This window comes from Haematobia irritans, chromosome 4, assembly GCF_050003625.1.
Source record: "Haematobia irritans isolate KBUSLIRL chromosome 4, ASM5000362v1, whole genome shotgun sequence".
In the NCBI taxonomy this organism is placed as follows: Eukaryota; Metazoa; Arthropoda; class Insecta; order Diptera; family Muscidae; genus Haematobia; species Haematobia irritans.
The window spans coordinates 12,618,038-12,633,742 of record NC_134400.1 but is presented as its reverse complement, the minus strand read 5'-3'; the positions used below and the strand labels follow the sequence as shown (position 1 = coordinate 12,633,742).

General features: G+C 33.8%; 3 protein-coding genes and 2 long non-coding RNA genes across 10 annotated transcripts in view; 2 read left to right on the top strand and 3 right to left on the bottom strand.

The window, feature by feature from the left end:
- Positions 1-308: 308 nt before the first annotated feature.
- Positions 309-2,135, bottom strand: Rsf1 (Repressor splicing factor 1). The gene has a single exon (XM_075307031.1). The coding sequence runs from the start codon at positions 2,014-2,016 to the stop codon at positions 1,384-1,386; it is 633 nt and encodes a 210-aa protein (XP_075163146.1). The 5' UTR covers positions 2,017-2,135; the 3' UTR covers positions 309-1,383.
- A 724-nt stretch (positions 2,136-2,859) lies between these two features.
- On the bottom strand, positions 2,860-3,519 carry LOC142234896 (uncharacterized). The gene is made up of 2 exons (XR_012721740.1): positions 3,373-3,519; positions 2,860-3,308 (listed from the first exon to the last, which is right to left on the bottom strand). It is a non-coding gene; the product is annotated as an uncharacterized LOC142234896 (long non-coding RNA).
- Positions 3,520-7,110: 3,591 nt separating this feature from the next.
- On the bottom strand, positions 7,111-7,938 carry LOC142234895 (uncharacterized). Its single transcript, XR_012721739.1, has 3 exons — positions 7,631-7,938; positions 7,461-7,566; positions 7,111-7,395 (listed from the first exon to the last, which is right to left on the bottom strand). It is a non-coding gene; the product is annotated as an uncharacterized LOC142234895 (long non-coding RNA).
- A 764-nt stretch (positions 7,939-8,702) lies between these two features.
- On the top strand, positions 8,703-10,512 carry Atg3 (Autophagy-related protein 3). Its single transcript, XM_075306106.1, has 5 exons — positions 8,703-8,879; positions 8,992-9,127; positions 9,187-9,377; positions 9,595-9,903; positions 9,982-10,512. The coding sequence occupies exons 1-5, from the start codon at positions 8,808-8,810 to the stop codon at positions 10,261-10,263; spliced, it is 990 nt and encodes a 329-aa protein (XP_075162221.1). The 5' UTR covers positions 8,703-8,807; the 3' UTR covers positions 10,264-10,512.
- A 1,732-nt stretch (positions 10,513-12,244) lies between these two features.
- Trl (Trithorax-like) overlaps positions 12,245-15,705 on the top strand; it is a 37,920-nt gene continuing 34,459 nt past the window's right edge. For 3 of the 6 annotated variants that reach the window (XM_075306105.1, XM_075306100.1, XM_075306104.1), the window contains exon 1: positions 13,063-13,717. In XM_075306105.1, coding sequence (XP_075162220.1) covers positions 13,523-13,717 — 195 coding nt within the window. In that variant the 5' untranslated portion in view covers positions 13,063-13,522. The other 3 variants (XM_075306103.1, XM_075306101.1, XM_075306102.1) reach the window with 3 other exon arrangements.

Genomic DNA, 15,705 nt, shown 5'->3' with positions numbered 1-15,705 from the left:
TGTTTTTTTTTTTTCATTGTTTCGTCGTCTCTATTTGAGTTGTTTGTATGTATCTGCGTGCAGTCGGCGTCAGAGGCATATTTATGTATAGAGAAAAAACAAAATGATAAACGGAAGCAGGTAAAAGTAAAAATTATAAAGTATGTCCAATATAGTACATCTGGATGATGTGATTTTCAAACAGGGCTCTGCAACGATTTATGATTGTCGTTGATTGTGAGGGTGGGTTGATTCGCTAGTTCGATGTAATCAACATTAAGCTGTAAATTCGAAGTCATGATTTTGAGGAAATAAAACGACGTAAGGCATTTTAATTTTTTTGATTTTCATTTTTTTCTTTCTTGTTTCATGGAATACTGTGTAATGCTATACAGAAATAGTACGAGAAGTTGATAAATATTCATTCATTGTTTGTTTTTATTTTTTTGGTTATTTTAGATTAGCGTTTTTGCTTTTCCTTGACAGGTTACACATAAATCTCAGCTTGATCGTAGCTTGCATGCGTAAGGATTAATTTTTCTAAAAACATTTTTCCTCTTTTTTCTATACTTCTTCTTCTTCTTCGTCAATTTAGCATTTTTGTTCTTTGATGTGTACAAACTTATCGTAGAATTTACGTAGTATTTAAAAAAAGAAATATTTTCTTGTTATTAATGCTTTGTTTAGTCTTCGAAGAGGGATGTAGAAGAGATGTGAGACTGGGAATTATATAAAAAGGGGGAAAAGAACTTAAAATTAACGTAGGTTTATAATCAAATTCAAATCAGCTCTCTCTGTCAATTCTCTCTCTTTCTCAAACGTATTTACGTACATATCTATCTTGCAAAAATGTTTGTGTATATGTGGTTGTTTTGTGTTTTTCTTCTTTCAACGTCGATATTATAATTCTTTGCTTTGCTTTTGGGTACGAGTTCTCTTTTGCAGTTAAAATGTTTTTCGTGTTAATCACATACTTTCGAGACATGAGGTTTTGAAAAAAAAAAAACTTTTTTTTTTACGATTTTACATTAGAGTTGATTCGATTTGGTTGTTTGTTTTTTTTTTTCGGGGGGATTAAGGATAGAGGAAGAAATTAAATTTAAAGGGAAATTATTTTAAATTATGACTTATACCACTAGGACGAGTTTTCTTAAAAAAATAAAATAGTAGTAGTAGTAGTAGATACGTTTCGAATGTTTGACAAAAATAAACTTTGCAAAGTCTTACTAAAAATTTATCTAGCGCTGCTTAAACGTAGTAATTTTTGATGTAATTTCTTGTAGTTTCTCTAATATAAAACAACGTAGCTTACTTGTTTGTCCTCTTTCGCGCTATGGTTGGTTATTGCAGATGGGCTTTGTGTATGTATATATAAAATATAATTAGATGATACAAGTGATGTGTTTAGAACCGACCCATCGGAGAACGCGATCTGAAACGACCACCACCTCCGCCTCCCTGGCCAAACGAACGTCCGCCTCCTTGGCTGCCATCACGACCATATGAATCACGGCGGAAGCCTCCTCCGCCGCCCCCTTCTCGGCCGTATCCACCACCAGAACGACCACCACCGGAATAACTGTCACGTCCATAGCCACCGCCGCCTCCGGAGCGGCCACCACCAGATCCGCCTCCATATCCTCTATCTTGGTAACGACCACCACTGGAGTTGCGGGGCCTAAAGCCACCACCTCCACCACTGCTGCCGCTGCGTCTACCGCCGAATCCTCCTCCATCTCGCCTGCCAGAGTCGCGACCACCGGGACGTCTTCCACGACCACCAGCTTGTCTGGGGCGTCCTTTGCTGATTTCTACTCGCAATTGGGAACCCAACAATTCGGTGCCGTTTAATACATCGCAAGCCTTTTGTGCATCATCACGATGCTCAAATTCGACGAAAGCGAAACCTGGTGGATTAAAAGCTATCCAGACAGAATTTAATTTACCATACTTTGTGAACTCTCCTTCCAGATCGTCTTTCTTGATTTTGTCGGTCAAGTTTCCAACATATACACGAGTTCCGCGTTGATCACCCATTTTTCTGCTGTTTTAATTTGAAGTTTTTATATTCTTAGATAATTTTTTCACGGAACCTCACTTTCGTTGCAAACTTGCCGAGATACGTGTTCACCCAATCGATACTGAAAATTGTATGTATTCATATTTTCGCTACATCATGAAGTTGGCTTGGGTTGGTGTAGTGTTGGGAAAGTAACGAGTATTTGATTGCAAGTACTCGTTACTGACTAATCTTTTGAGTACTCGTTACAGTTAAATGAGTACTCAATATCTACAATACAATCCCAATAAACACAAACGTTTGAAAAATGCTAAAATTCAACTGTTTTTCAAACAATTAGGGAATATTTATAATATTCGATCATTACAGAACTTACTGGAATTTTCGTTCGCCTCGAGACGAACGAAACGTCAAAAATCACTCATTGATATCTCGAGAACTAGAGTCTGTTGAATCACAATTGTTTCGGTGGTCGATAGTAAATCATAAAGGATGAGTCCATGGCAAAGTTGGAGGATTTGTAGCAAATATATATAAAGTTATTTTAGTTTCACTCTAGACGAACGATTCGTCCGCGGGACGATTTTGAGTTTAATGAACAGGCACCCTGCCAACATTTTTGGAATTTGGGGGCGCTTCTGAGAATCCCCAGTACGTCGAAAACAATCATATACGATATCAAAAACTCGTCGGAAAAGCGCCGTCACTATTGAGAAGTTGTACCACGCCAAGTTACTACAAAAAGGTTTCGCATGAGTGCAATTATTAGGTGCCTTTATAGATCAATTTAGAACGACGCCAATAAGAGACCCTCCAAACAATCAGAAAAAGCACATTTTAAGATAGTGGTAAAAGAATCATTGTGGTCGAGTAAAACACGTTTGTTTAGATATTTATTAATTTGATTAATCATTTACAAATTCTTAAAAATATAATATTTATACCACTATCACATCACATTTAACATAATTTTTTGCATTAATGATGATGTAGAGTTATGCGCTTTACAGATTATCAGTTATTCCGGACGGAATGTCGGTGTATGTAAAGAATCTTACAATGTGTCGGATCGATACGACTTGTCGGCGATGACTAAATAATCGGTAAATGTGCTATCGATCCCATAAACATGCAGCAGTATCGATTATGCCTTCGGACTTAACTTATAATGTGCACAATATATAGGATATGTTCGACACGAGCACTGTCGTCCGGAATAACTGATAGTCTGTAAAGCGCATTACAAGTAGCGAGTTACATGTTGCAGCGTCTATCAGCTAGTGTTTTTTTTCCGATGGAGGCAGCGTGTCTGTAAAATATTTGAAAAACAATCACTTTATTCCATTTGGAAAATCAAAAATTGTTCACCACACCTTTCACAATTTTAAGCGTAAAATCTGTTTTCAGAACTTTATTTTCGTTTTTATTTAAATAAAATATAACAAGCTGGTTGCGCTTGGCGTTTCACAAAAAATAAAATGGCTTTTGTAAAAGTAGTGATGGCAAAATACATGTATGAAGTACATTTTGTACTTTCCCAATAAACACAGGATGAGCGTTTTTCAAATGCAACAACTTTTCAGTTTGAGGGTAAATATAATTTTCAACATAAATTCAACTTGACTTGAAATAGCTCATTTTCAATACATCTTCAAATTGTTTGCGAATTACTTCCAATTTGCCAAAATGTTGACGAAATCTTTGAAAAGGTGTTGAAGATAATATGAGAAAACTTTGACAAAACACTACCCTAAAATGCAACGAAAAAACCATGTGGTTTTCAATACATATTTGTGCAACGAAGTTCGTGGTCAATTGCAAGAAATAAAAAAAAAATAGAAAATTTTAGACAAATAACCAAATAGTTTATAAAAATAGGTAAGTGAAAATAAAAAATGAAATAAAACTTTAAGGAAGTCACGAAATGTATATCTCTTTGCAGAAAACTGAAATTATGGATTCTACGTTCTAGAAAACATTAAAAAGCTGGCCGATGAAAAAATTGTGGATAATTAACTGAAACTGCTTCAAATAGTTTATAATAATTGGTACGTCAATATGAAAAATTAAATCAACACGAGAGAAGACACTAAATTTAAATCTCTTTGCAGAAAACTAAAATTTTTGGATGCTACATTCTTGCAAACATTAAGAAGCTGACCAATGAAAAATGAGTGGCTTATCGACAAGAAAAAGTTTCCAGACAAGAAAAAGTTTCCAGAAACATTACAAGTGCAACCTATTAAAATTGTTAAAAACATCAAATTGTTGAAATCAACAACTTCTGGATGAACATGTGAATCACATCGTCAGTTTAATTCATATGCTATTATCAGTTTAAAATGGATATTTTGTGAATTCCTTATGCTGGAAATCAATTCTAACACGCGGTCCAGTACGTTCCTGATTTCAAATTGCCCGCATGTTAATAAATGTTAATGCTGTTTTATGACACCAAAAGAAGGAAATCGAATTATCAATGCAAAAGTGTTTACTAATAATGTTTAAGATATTTAAAGTTTTGTTGTTTGTTTTTTTTTTTTGTTTTGTTCTTATTTGTTGATATGTTTAATAAGATTATTATTTATCAATTGGTAATGTAGTGTATTATGTAGTGTAGTGTATTATTATATATTTTATTTTGATGAAAATTAATAAATTATACAAAATTCATAGAATTTTGGCTTTGACTTTCAATTTGAAGCGGGGATATCATTCATACAAATTTAGGTTGAAAAGTATTTGCAACGATGTTAATTTTGAATTTGACTCGCATCGAAAATTGTTTGACAAATTATTGAGTAGCGATGCATTTCAATTTGAGGATAACACTTGAGATATTATTGCTAATGTGTTGAATTTCACTGTTGAGGGTAATGTCTGTTTTTTGTTGAGAACGCGATTTTCTCAACAATTTCTCAACTTGAATATTACCCTAATCCTTTGAAAAAATGTTTGAAAAATTGTTGAAATTTAGCATTTTTCAAACGTTTGTGTTTATTGGGTTATGATACGCTGCCCCCCATCACAGTAGGATGGTTGTAGTGACAATTACGAGCCTGTGGTAGCGATGAAGATGAAATGGAACTTTGAAATGCTGGCAGGGCAGTTATTTTTTGCTACAAGAACAATGTTTTTATTATTTTACCCATTATATATCCAACACGACCATAAAAAAGTTCACAGGATCAAATAGAAATTCCCATAACCATTCAATTGGTTACGATAACCAATGCCGATAAATTTGGTTTTATGTCGTATAAAATTGTTGAGCTAACCACCAGCATGGGAATCAACAAATGGTTGGTACAAGCCAAAAGTTGAGTAAACTAATAGAATCTTAGTCAAATTATGGGACGCGCTTAAGGCAGTTGTTGCAAACAAATAACTATTAATATCAACATCGACATGTTAGATGATATGACGCTACATAATTTGCAAAACGGGGAACAGCGTCAATAAATGTACTTAATAATAGTCCGCAATAAATTGAATAGTTTATCCCATAGAATAGAATTTGGCTTAAGGTAAGTATCGCACCGATTTATAAAAAAGGAATATTACAAAAGTTTCCATAAAGTTTGCAGGCTTCATACACCAACCAACACAAATACTTTTATTGTATTAAGCACATAAAATTCTAGAACTACTTCAGAGATCTGTATTTATATCTAGAGACTTAAGGAGGACATTTCTGGTAAGTATAAGTCTATGAATTATAATTTTATATTTATAAAAACTGTAATATGTACGGAAAATTGAATTATATAATCTCAATATAATCTGCCCTTTTCATTTAATATTGGAATTTGGTAAGTATATCTAACAATTGGTCAGGGTAACAATAAATAACATCGTGGGAGGTTGCACCAACAAACCATATAAATAACAACCAATTTCTCATATCCGAAACGAATGCTTTCGTTCGGATTCCCAAAACAGCTGAATAATAATAAAATAATTATCCCAAAACAGCAAATAATTCGGTTGAGGCAACGAATTTGTTTTCTAGGTGTAGTTAGTAGATATGGAAAAGGATAGATTATCCATCCATTGGTTGCACTTTGAAAGATTTGTGGAAAATTTCTTGCTACTTAAAACTCAACATCATTCTTTTATTAATGCAAAAAATTATGTTAAATGTGATGAGATAAACCGAAAAATGTTATATTTATAAGAAATTATAAATGTTTAATCAAATCAATAAACATCTACACAATCGTGTTTTACTTGACCACAATGATTCTTCTACAATTACCTTAAAATTCACTTTTTCTGATAGTTTGCAGGGGTTCTTATTGGCGTCCTTCGCAATTGATCTAAATAGGCACCTAATAATTGCACTGATGAGAAACTTTTTCGTAGTAACTTGGCGTGGTACAACTTCTCAATAGTGACGGCGCTTTTCCGACGAGTTTTTGATGTCGTATATGATTGTTTTCGACGTAGTGGGGATTCTCACAAGCGCCCCCAAATTCAAAAAATGTTGGCAGGGGAAAGGCTTTGTATTACTACCCAATAAACACAAACGTTTGAAAAATGCTAAATTTCAACAATTTTTCAAACATTTTTTCAAAGGATTAGGGTAATATTCAAATTGAGAAATTGTTGAGAAAATCGCGTTCTCAACAAAAAACAGACATTACCCTCAACGGTGAAATTCAACACATTAGCAATAATATCTCAAGTGTTATCCTCAAATTGAAATGCATCGCTACTCAATAATTTGTCAAACAATTTTCGATGCGAGTCAAATTCAAAATTAACATCGTTGCAAATACTTTTCAACCTAAATTTGTATGAATGATATCCCCACTTCAAATTGAAAGTCAAAGCCAAAATTCTATGAATTTTGTATAATTTATTCATTTTCATCCAAATAAAATATATAATAATATATAATAATACACTACACTACATAATACACTACAATACCAATTGATAAATAATAATCTTATTAAACATATCAACAAATAAGAACAAAATAAAAACAAACAACAAAACTTTAAATATCTTAAACATTATTAGTAAACACTTTGCATTGATAATTCGTTTTCCTTCCTTTTGGTGTCATAAAACAGCATTAAAATTTATTAACATGCGTGTAATTTAAAGTTAGGAACGTACTGGACCGCGTGTTAGAATTGATTTCCAGCAGAAGGAAATCACAAAATATCCATTTTCAACTGATAATAGCATATGAATTAAACTGACGATGTGATGCACATTTTCATCCAGAAGTTGTTGATTTCAACAATTTGTTGTTTTTAACAATTTTAATTGGTTGCACTTGTAATGTTTCTGGAAACTTTTTCTTGTCGATAAGCCACTCATTTTTAATTGGTCAGTTTCTTAATGATGTTTGCAAGAATGTAGCATCCAAAGATTTTAGTTTTCTGCAAAGAGATTTAGATTTAGTGACTTCTCTAAAGTGTTGATTTAATTTTTCATATTGACATACCAATTATTATAAACTATTTGAAGCAGTTCCAGTTAATTGTCCACCATTTTTTCACCGGTCAGCTTTTTAATGTTTTCAAGAACGTAGAATCCATAATTTTAGTTTTCTGCAAAGAGATATACATTTAGTGACTTCCTTAAAGTTTTATATCATTTTTTATTTTCACTTACCCATTTTTATAAACTATTTGGTTATTTGTCTAAAATTTTCCATTTTTTTATTTCTTGCACTTAACCACGAACTTCGTTGCACAAATAAGTATTGAAAACCACATGGTTTTTTCGTTGCATTTTAGGGTAGTGTTTTGTCAAAGTTTTCTCATATTATCTTCAACACCTTTTCAAAGATTTCGTCAACATTTTGGCAAATTGGAAGTAATTCGCAAACAATTTGAAGATGTATTGAAAATGAGCTATTTCAAGTCAAGTTGAATTTATGTTGAAAATTATATTTACCCTCAAACTGAAAAGTTGTTGCATTTGAAAAACTCTCATCCTGTGTTTATTGGGTATTTGTTTAATAAATGAAATGAAAATGAGTGAATCCCTACATTGTTCCCCAACGTCCCTACAAGACGCTAAATATTGGAGAAAAACTTACATGTATGGAATTTCCCCTACTTCTGGCAACACTGTCTTGTGAACCTAAACTCAGAGAGTATTAAGAAAACAAGAGAACTTAACTGTCAAGCGAAACTGCGACAGTGGTGGCCTTATGAAACGTAAGAAAAATAGGATTTAGAACCTACTTTGTAATAAAAAATGTTCTTTTATATAAATCTTTTCATTCCATTAAATTTTTTGGCAGACAATTATATACAATTATAACTGCCGATGCCTTAATAAAGAATTTATCAAAACAGCGCTTCGACCGCAACGTCGGTTATACCAAAGCTGCAGGCATTGTGCGACATCTATAGGGTTGACATTTGTTGTTTTTGTAGAAGAGAATTTTCGTCCTTCCCTCCAAATCTTAAGAAAACAAACCTCAAGTTGTTCTAGATTTTTCAAAAATTCATATGAGTAGTCCAAAGTAGCATATGAAAAGGGTACCGAAAGTAATACGCGCAACTTTCTCCAAATTTATGACAGAATTTTTCGAAATTTGGTTGAGATTTTTTCAAATTCCTAATGTGCAAGATAATTTTTATTCCTAAAAATCCACTCAGACGTGAAAAAAGCACTAAATTGGAGGGGAGGGAAAACCTTAATTTGACAACACTGCTCATGAGTCTATTGAGAAGGAAGAAGAAGAAGAAGCGATAATCTTTGATTGCAACAAAGAATATAAACTTGACTGTAAGAGAAACAAATTTGGTTTTTACTTGCCACTTTAAAGGACAAAAACATGCAAAGTGTTTTAAATACAGTCAAAGGAACTGCTCTAAATGTAGCTGAATATTTAACTCCCGTATTGAAGGTAGTTATGACATTAAATCATACCAGACATATGTCATCCAAACGGGGTGAAATGACGAATTTATGCCGCAAATGTGAAATAAACTAGCACTACATCAATTTTTTCTTTATAGGAATCAAAATTTCGGGAAACTGGTGTACTAACACCTGAAGAATTTGTAGCTGCCGGTGACCACTTGGTTCATCACTGTCCAACATGGCAATGGGCGGCTGGTGATGACAATAAAACAAAACCATATTTACCAAAAGGTATGCGCTTTTACAAAATTCGCAACAAAATGTATATATGTATATTTTTGGGTTTCCAGATAAACAATTTCTGATAACACGTAATGTTCCATGCTATCGGCGTTGCAAGCAGATGGAATATGTTGGAGAAGAAACTGTGGTTGAAGAGGAAGGAGGCGATGGCGGTTGGGTGGAGACGCATCAAATGAATGAAGATGGTACATCCGCCGAACTAGATGATAAAATTTGTGAGCTAACCCTGGATGATAGGGTAGGTACAAAGGGGAACAGCAACTCTGACATCAGCAAAGTGTGAAAGAGTTTCACAGAGTGTTAGCTAAAAAACATATGCACTAACTTATAATACCCTGTTCCACAGTGTGGCGCAGGGTATAAATAGCGAAAATAGAATAGTAATTTTAGTAGTGACTGCTTTATTTTATTGAAAATATGAATATGATATGAAATTCATTTCTTTGATCTTTAAGGAAGAAATGCATACTCCTAATGACGAAGAACCTGGTAACATTGATAATAATGCTGTCGAAGATGAGGAAGACGATGAAGCTTTAGATATGGATGAATTTGAAGAAAGTGGAATGTTAGATCTTGTTGATCCTGCTATTGCTACGACCGTTAGAAAAACTGTAAAACCGGAAACAACCGGAAATTCCGAGGCAGGCGCTGCTTCATTTGATACTCAAGACTCTGTTTTACATACACGTACCTATGATCTTCATATTACTTATGACAAATATTACCAAACGCCACGTTTATGGGTGGTTGGTTACGATGAGGTAAAACATTGTCTAAATCAAATTGCCTTATTTACTTGAACTTAACAAAAAAAAAAACACGTTTCATTTCATATTAAGAATCGTAAGCCCTTAACTGTGGAGCAAATGTATGAAGATGTTTCCCAAGACCATGCCAAAAAGACTGTTACCATGGAGACACATCCCCATTTGCCTGGTCCAAATATGGCCTCGGTGCATCCTTGTCGACATGCTGATATCATGAAGAAAATCATTCAGACAGTCGAAGAAGGTGGCGGTGAACTGGGAGTGCATTTATATCTTATAATTTTTTTGAAATTCGTACAAACGGTTATTCCCACAATTGAATATGATTTTACTCAGAATTTCAATATGTCTTAAAACCAGTCACAGAAATGAAAAGGCCTTGGATATTCTTCAATTTTGTTTAAAAACTTTACATTTTTTCTTTGTAATTGGAATATTCTAGAAATTTTGTGTGCAATTGCCAAATGATATGATGCTTCTTAAATGTAATACAAAAAAAACTAGTTTTCAAATTTTGAAAAGCTTTAAAGGATTTATAATTGTATAATTGATTATATAAATAATTTATTTCATTGTCTTAATTACATAATTTTACTAGCTTCATTTGTAACGTTGTATTTTCTTTTCTTATTTAATATGAAGACGTAAGTATATATTTTCTTGTAACAATGGATTACTTTTCTTGTAACAATGGATTTCAGTATTTCTCGATTTATTTAACGTTTTTAGTGATGCGACGAAAGATGGTATCGACAATGTAGCATAATCCGAAAATATATGAATTCGATACTTCCGCTAAATTTTGATTTCGGAATATGGGGTATTATTGGCATTCGAAGAAAAGTTTCCATAGATTTTGAACCTAGCTTCACATTTCTTTTGCGTGTCTATAATAGAGTTTTACCATACACTTCCTAAAAACTGAAATTTTCGCCAAAACTACTTTTGTTACTAAACGTTCTGTGAAGTGTTAGTTTTAATTTTGATTGAATTTCTTGTGGTTCCCAAATGGTACATAACGAGAAACGCAAACAGTCGATAATAATGTTACAAGCAATATCAATGGCAAAAAATATATTTCTTATGAGTAGCGAAAATTAGGCTGTATCCCTGTAAATACGAAATTTATGCAACAATCGGTATATCATTCGCGTAATCATAAAATTGGACATGTTATTTGGTGGAGCGAAATTTTCACCAAAGATGCTTTTCATGCTATTTTTGTTACTAAACGTTCTGTTAGGTGTTATTGATTTTTGTTTTGCTTGCATTGTGGTTTGTGGAAATTTCCCAAAAAGTGCCTACCGAGAAACGCAGTCGATAACAAGGCCCCAAGCAATATCAATTGCAAAAAAATATATTTCTTATGAGTAGCGAGAATTTCGGTAGAGATGGTTATCGGGCCGTATCCCTGTGAATACGAAACAAATGGAATATACCTCGCGTAACCATAAAATTGGACATGTTATTTGGAAGATCATTCTTTTGATACTGCGAGGCGGTTGTTGTTTTTAACGTTTGTTATTGAAGTACCATATACTATGGGCTTATCTTCTCCCTCTCTTGTCCTCTCCCCAAAAATTAATCTCTATAAAATAAACTACCACTGTACTATCTCAGTATTGTTTTTATATACCAATTTCTCCAATTGCAATTGGATTTTTCCCATGAAGAGATGTGGCATCAAAAGTAAAAATCGTGCATACATATGTATGAACAAGAAGGTGTCACAAATAATACTCTCTACATAAGCAAAATAAGATGTAGCATATTCCATTGACGAGTCCCCACAATATGTGAGATATAGTAAGTCTGAATTGTAATGCTATTTCATTATTGTTTACTCCTGACAGAATGTCCAGTGACGAAGAGCGTGGCATTTCTTGTTGCAGGCTCAAAACTCACAACTAGGAGGAAAGAAAACAAATTCATTAAATTTTACTTTACTTTCGTCTCTTTAATAAGATGGTCCCCCTTCCCATATACAGATAGCGCGCTCATGAAACTCACAAATTTTACACGAGTACAAAATAAATGACTGTACCTCTTTTGGTCATCGAGTTGTGGCTCGATTTTGCTGCTATAAATGACTATTGTGTGTGTGAGTTCATGAAGAGCGTCAGCCATCTTGCTCCCATTTGAAACAAAAACAAAATACAATGGTAGGCAAGCATACATTTCACGTCTTTCTTATGGGAAACACAAACAACATGAAACCATGCGCACAACTACATACTCACATTTGGGTATTTCGTCATAGCGATTGTAGTGGTGAGCTTCAGTATCGATGACTTTTCAGGGAATTTTCAAATAACCCTCATTTAGTAGACATCTTACAACGTTGGCGAGAAGTAGGTGAGCGCGTCGTACAAATTTCTCGTGAACAATCAGGAAAAAAAGAGTAGAAGAGTGTGATGTTAATGAGTGTGTGTATGTGTGATTGTGGTGTGCTCATGAGAATAAAATGAATAAAACAACATTTAAACTTGATAATCAGAAAAAAGCGGGAAATCTCTAAAAAATAATGAAAGAGAACCTGATTCAAATATTTTTATCAAACATTTCAAATGATTTTATCCAAAGCAACAAGGGCAGTGAACATTGTGGTGGTGGTCGTCTTCGAGTGCCTCAAGATAAGGAAACTCTAACAAGCTTTCGATTCCATATACCTATGTGGTATTATTTTCACTATTGCCAAGTTTTCAGCTGACATTTTAGATATTCTTCCATAATAATGTAAACTTCGGTATTTATTCACTTGAATTATTTGTTCATTTAAATATATATGTACATTCTTCTATGTGCATATACTATACCTTTTTTCTTTTGGTTCATAAAGTTTTTTTTTTTACTTGGCGTACGTCAATGCGCAATACTACAGCCACAGAAATAAAAAAAAACTTGATCGTCATGTTGTTGTATTAGCTTAGCCCACAAGTGTTGTATTGCTAAGGCTCCCCAATGCCCCCACCCTCTTCTCTCTTTTGACATCAAAAACATGAAACACTCTTCTTTTCTCTTTCTCTCATTTTGCATTTGTACTCGCTACAATTTGGCAACTATATGAGAAAGGGAGAGAGAAAGCCAGAGCATTCTCATCTTCTACATCGCAATCATACGGCATTAATAAATAATTTCCCCTGTTTTTGTGCTTCTTCTTACGATATCGGTGGTGCTTATTTACAGTTTCATTTCACAAATTTTATTGTGAGTATATGGAAATACAGAGATAGAGCGCAGCAATGATGTGCTGTTAAATAATAATAAAACAAAATATAGAACTGAACAGTGTAGCTCGATGAAATAAAAGAAAAACAAATTACTGAAAAATAATTAAAAATTCTAGGTGTAAAGTGCGAAATAAAAAAACTATAATCTCTGGATGATTTACATCTAAAGACCTCCCTCACACTGACTTGGACACCTTCGGACAGACGCAAGGTGTAAAAGTATAAACATTAAGAAAATCTCCAAACCAAAAAAAGTGCATAGGAATAATTCGTGTGTTGGGTAATTTATATTCGCCGCCACCATTACCCACTATTACCACCCAATTCAGCAACAGCAACAGCCCTTGGAGGACGTTTGTGCTGTTGGTGAATCGGTGGACTCCATGATGGCTTTGCCCATGAATTCTCTATATTCCCTGACGTGGGGTGACTACGGCACCTCACTGGTCTCGGCTATACAACTGCTGCGTTGTCACGGCGATTTGGTCGATTGCACATTGGCTGCTGGTGGACGTAGTTTTCCTGCCCACAAAATAGTCTTATGTGCAGCATCACCTTTTCTATTGGACTTGCTGAAGGTAAGTTTGTTTTATAATTAAATACAAATTCTTTTCAATAATTCTGTAACCTTTTATACATACATTGAGATTTGGGAACAAGGAATTTAACCAAAAAGGAATATGAATAACTTTATTTACTGATGGCCTTAGCAGCCAATGCTACTTTTCCCTTTTTATCATATAGACAATATTAATGTTTGCTCTGTGGGGTTCGGTAGCACGGAAGAAATGACAAAAGTGTCGGATTTGATATAAAAAAGATCAGAAATCATGCCCTTGCCGTTCACACTAAACTTACATCACTTAATTACTATAACCATCCATATTTTTCCGTAAGCTAAGGACTTTTTTGCGAATATTTACTGTCGAGAAATTTCGGGTTTGTTACTTCTACAGCATTGCGGTAATCCGCCTGCTGCGAAACATCAGTCCAAGTTTTTGCTATTATTAGCAAATATTTTTCCTATGAGTATAGATAAATTATGGGTTCGAACGTGGCGTAATTTTTAGCAAAAAGGGATCATTCCACTATAGATAAAGCTTAGTCTAGTTTTGAGTTTCAATTACATAGGGAGGTTGATTACCAATTCAAATGTCCAATTATACCGTGAAAACTCTCAAAATCGTGCTTTTGGTTAAGTCAGGTAACCCTTCGTCCCAGTTAGACCAAAGATAATTGAGAAGAAGATGCAGTCTTGTCATAGCAAAACTGAAGCACCAGAGGACTCTGCCAACAAAATATCATAAAGTTTGCGTTGACGTGTCTCTCAAATGTACTGCCGTTTGTGTCGGAAAATATCATAACATTTGTGTTTTTCATAAATTTTTGAATAAAACCCCACAAAAGCAGTGCCAAAACGATTGTAGAAAATTAAAATAAAACGTATGTGTATTTTAAAGCAAATATTCATTATGGTTTTATGTGAATATTGCTGTTTAAATTTATTCTTGGGCAGAGCTGCTTTGGAAAAAATTGACAAATAAAACAAATTTTTTTCTCATAGCCCTCTACACCTTGACATTTGTCTTCTCTTGATAATACTCAATACTTGACAATACTCTTGTTATACTCAATTATCTTTGGTTAGACCGTTTTCTCTATTAAAATCACCAAAAAAAAACGAAAAAATCCATTGCATGAATTTCAACTTCTAAAAAGAAATACTTTTCTAGTTTAGCTCAAAAAATCAAGTGCTGCAATTGCTCCATTGAATTCTTTTCTACCCGCTGATGAAATGGTAGCTTTTTTGTAGGTTGCTGGAAATATTTTAAAAATCCGCATTCTGTACAGAAAAAATAAAGGCAAAACACTTTTTCAGAAAAGAAAACACCATTAGATTTAATCAGAAACACATGGCAAAACTACAACGCAATAGGTATATCCGGTAGAGCTGCAAACTAGGCTTTTGTAATTAACGTTATGAGATGGAAATAAAATCCAAACTCTTTTCTAACAAAATTTTCGTGCTAAGGAAAAATGGCAAACAATTCTTATGGATAGCAGAAATTCTGGTAGAGCTGCTTAACTGGCTTTTAATGGGATAAAAATGTAAGCAATCGACAACGGAAATTTCGATGGCATCTATTGCAATGCATTTTTGTTTTTCAAGAAGTGAATAATATCGAGCAATAAGGCCAATAAACTTTTTTAAGACTTTGATTGAACTCATGAAATATGAAAAACTCAATCCGCTAGCAGAACATTACGCTCTTCTTCTTTCCGTTTGTTTGTAAACAGAGACTTTCTAACCTTTATGTACTTGCGGTCTCTAAAACTTGTCACACTTCTACTTTCGCTGTGCTCTCCATTGAGATGGGTGTCAAAAACACACACACGCACACACAAATTACAATAAAAACAAAGGAAGAGTCGTCGGTGGTAAGAAGTCATTCATTAAAATATTTTAGTTCTCCAAACTCATTTGTCTCATTCTTGACATAGGGTATTTGAAATTGTGGTCATACTCGCTGGTAATTATCTTCTCATCTCCAGCATACCTCAATCT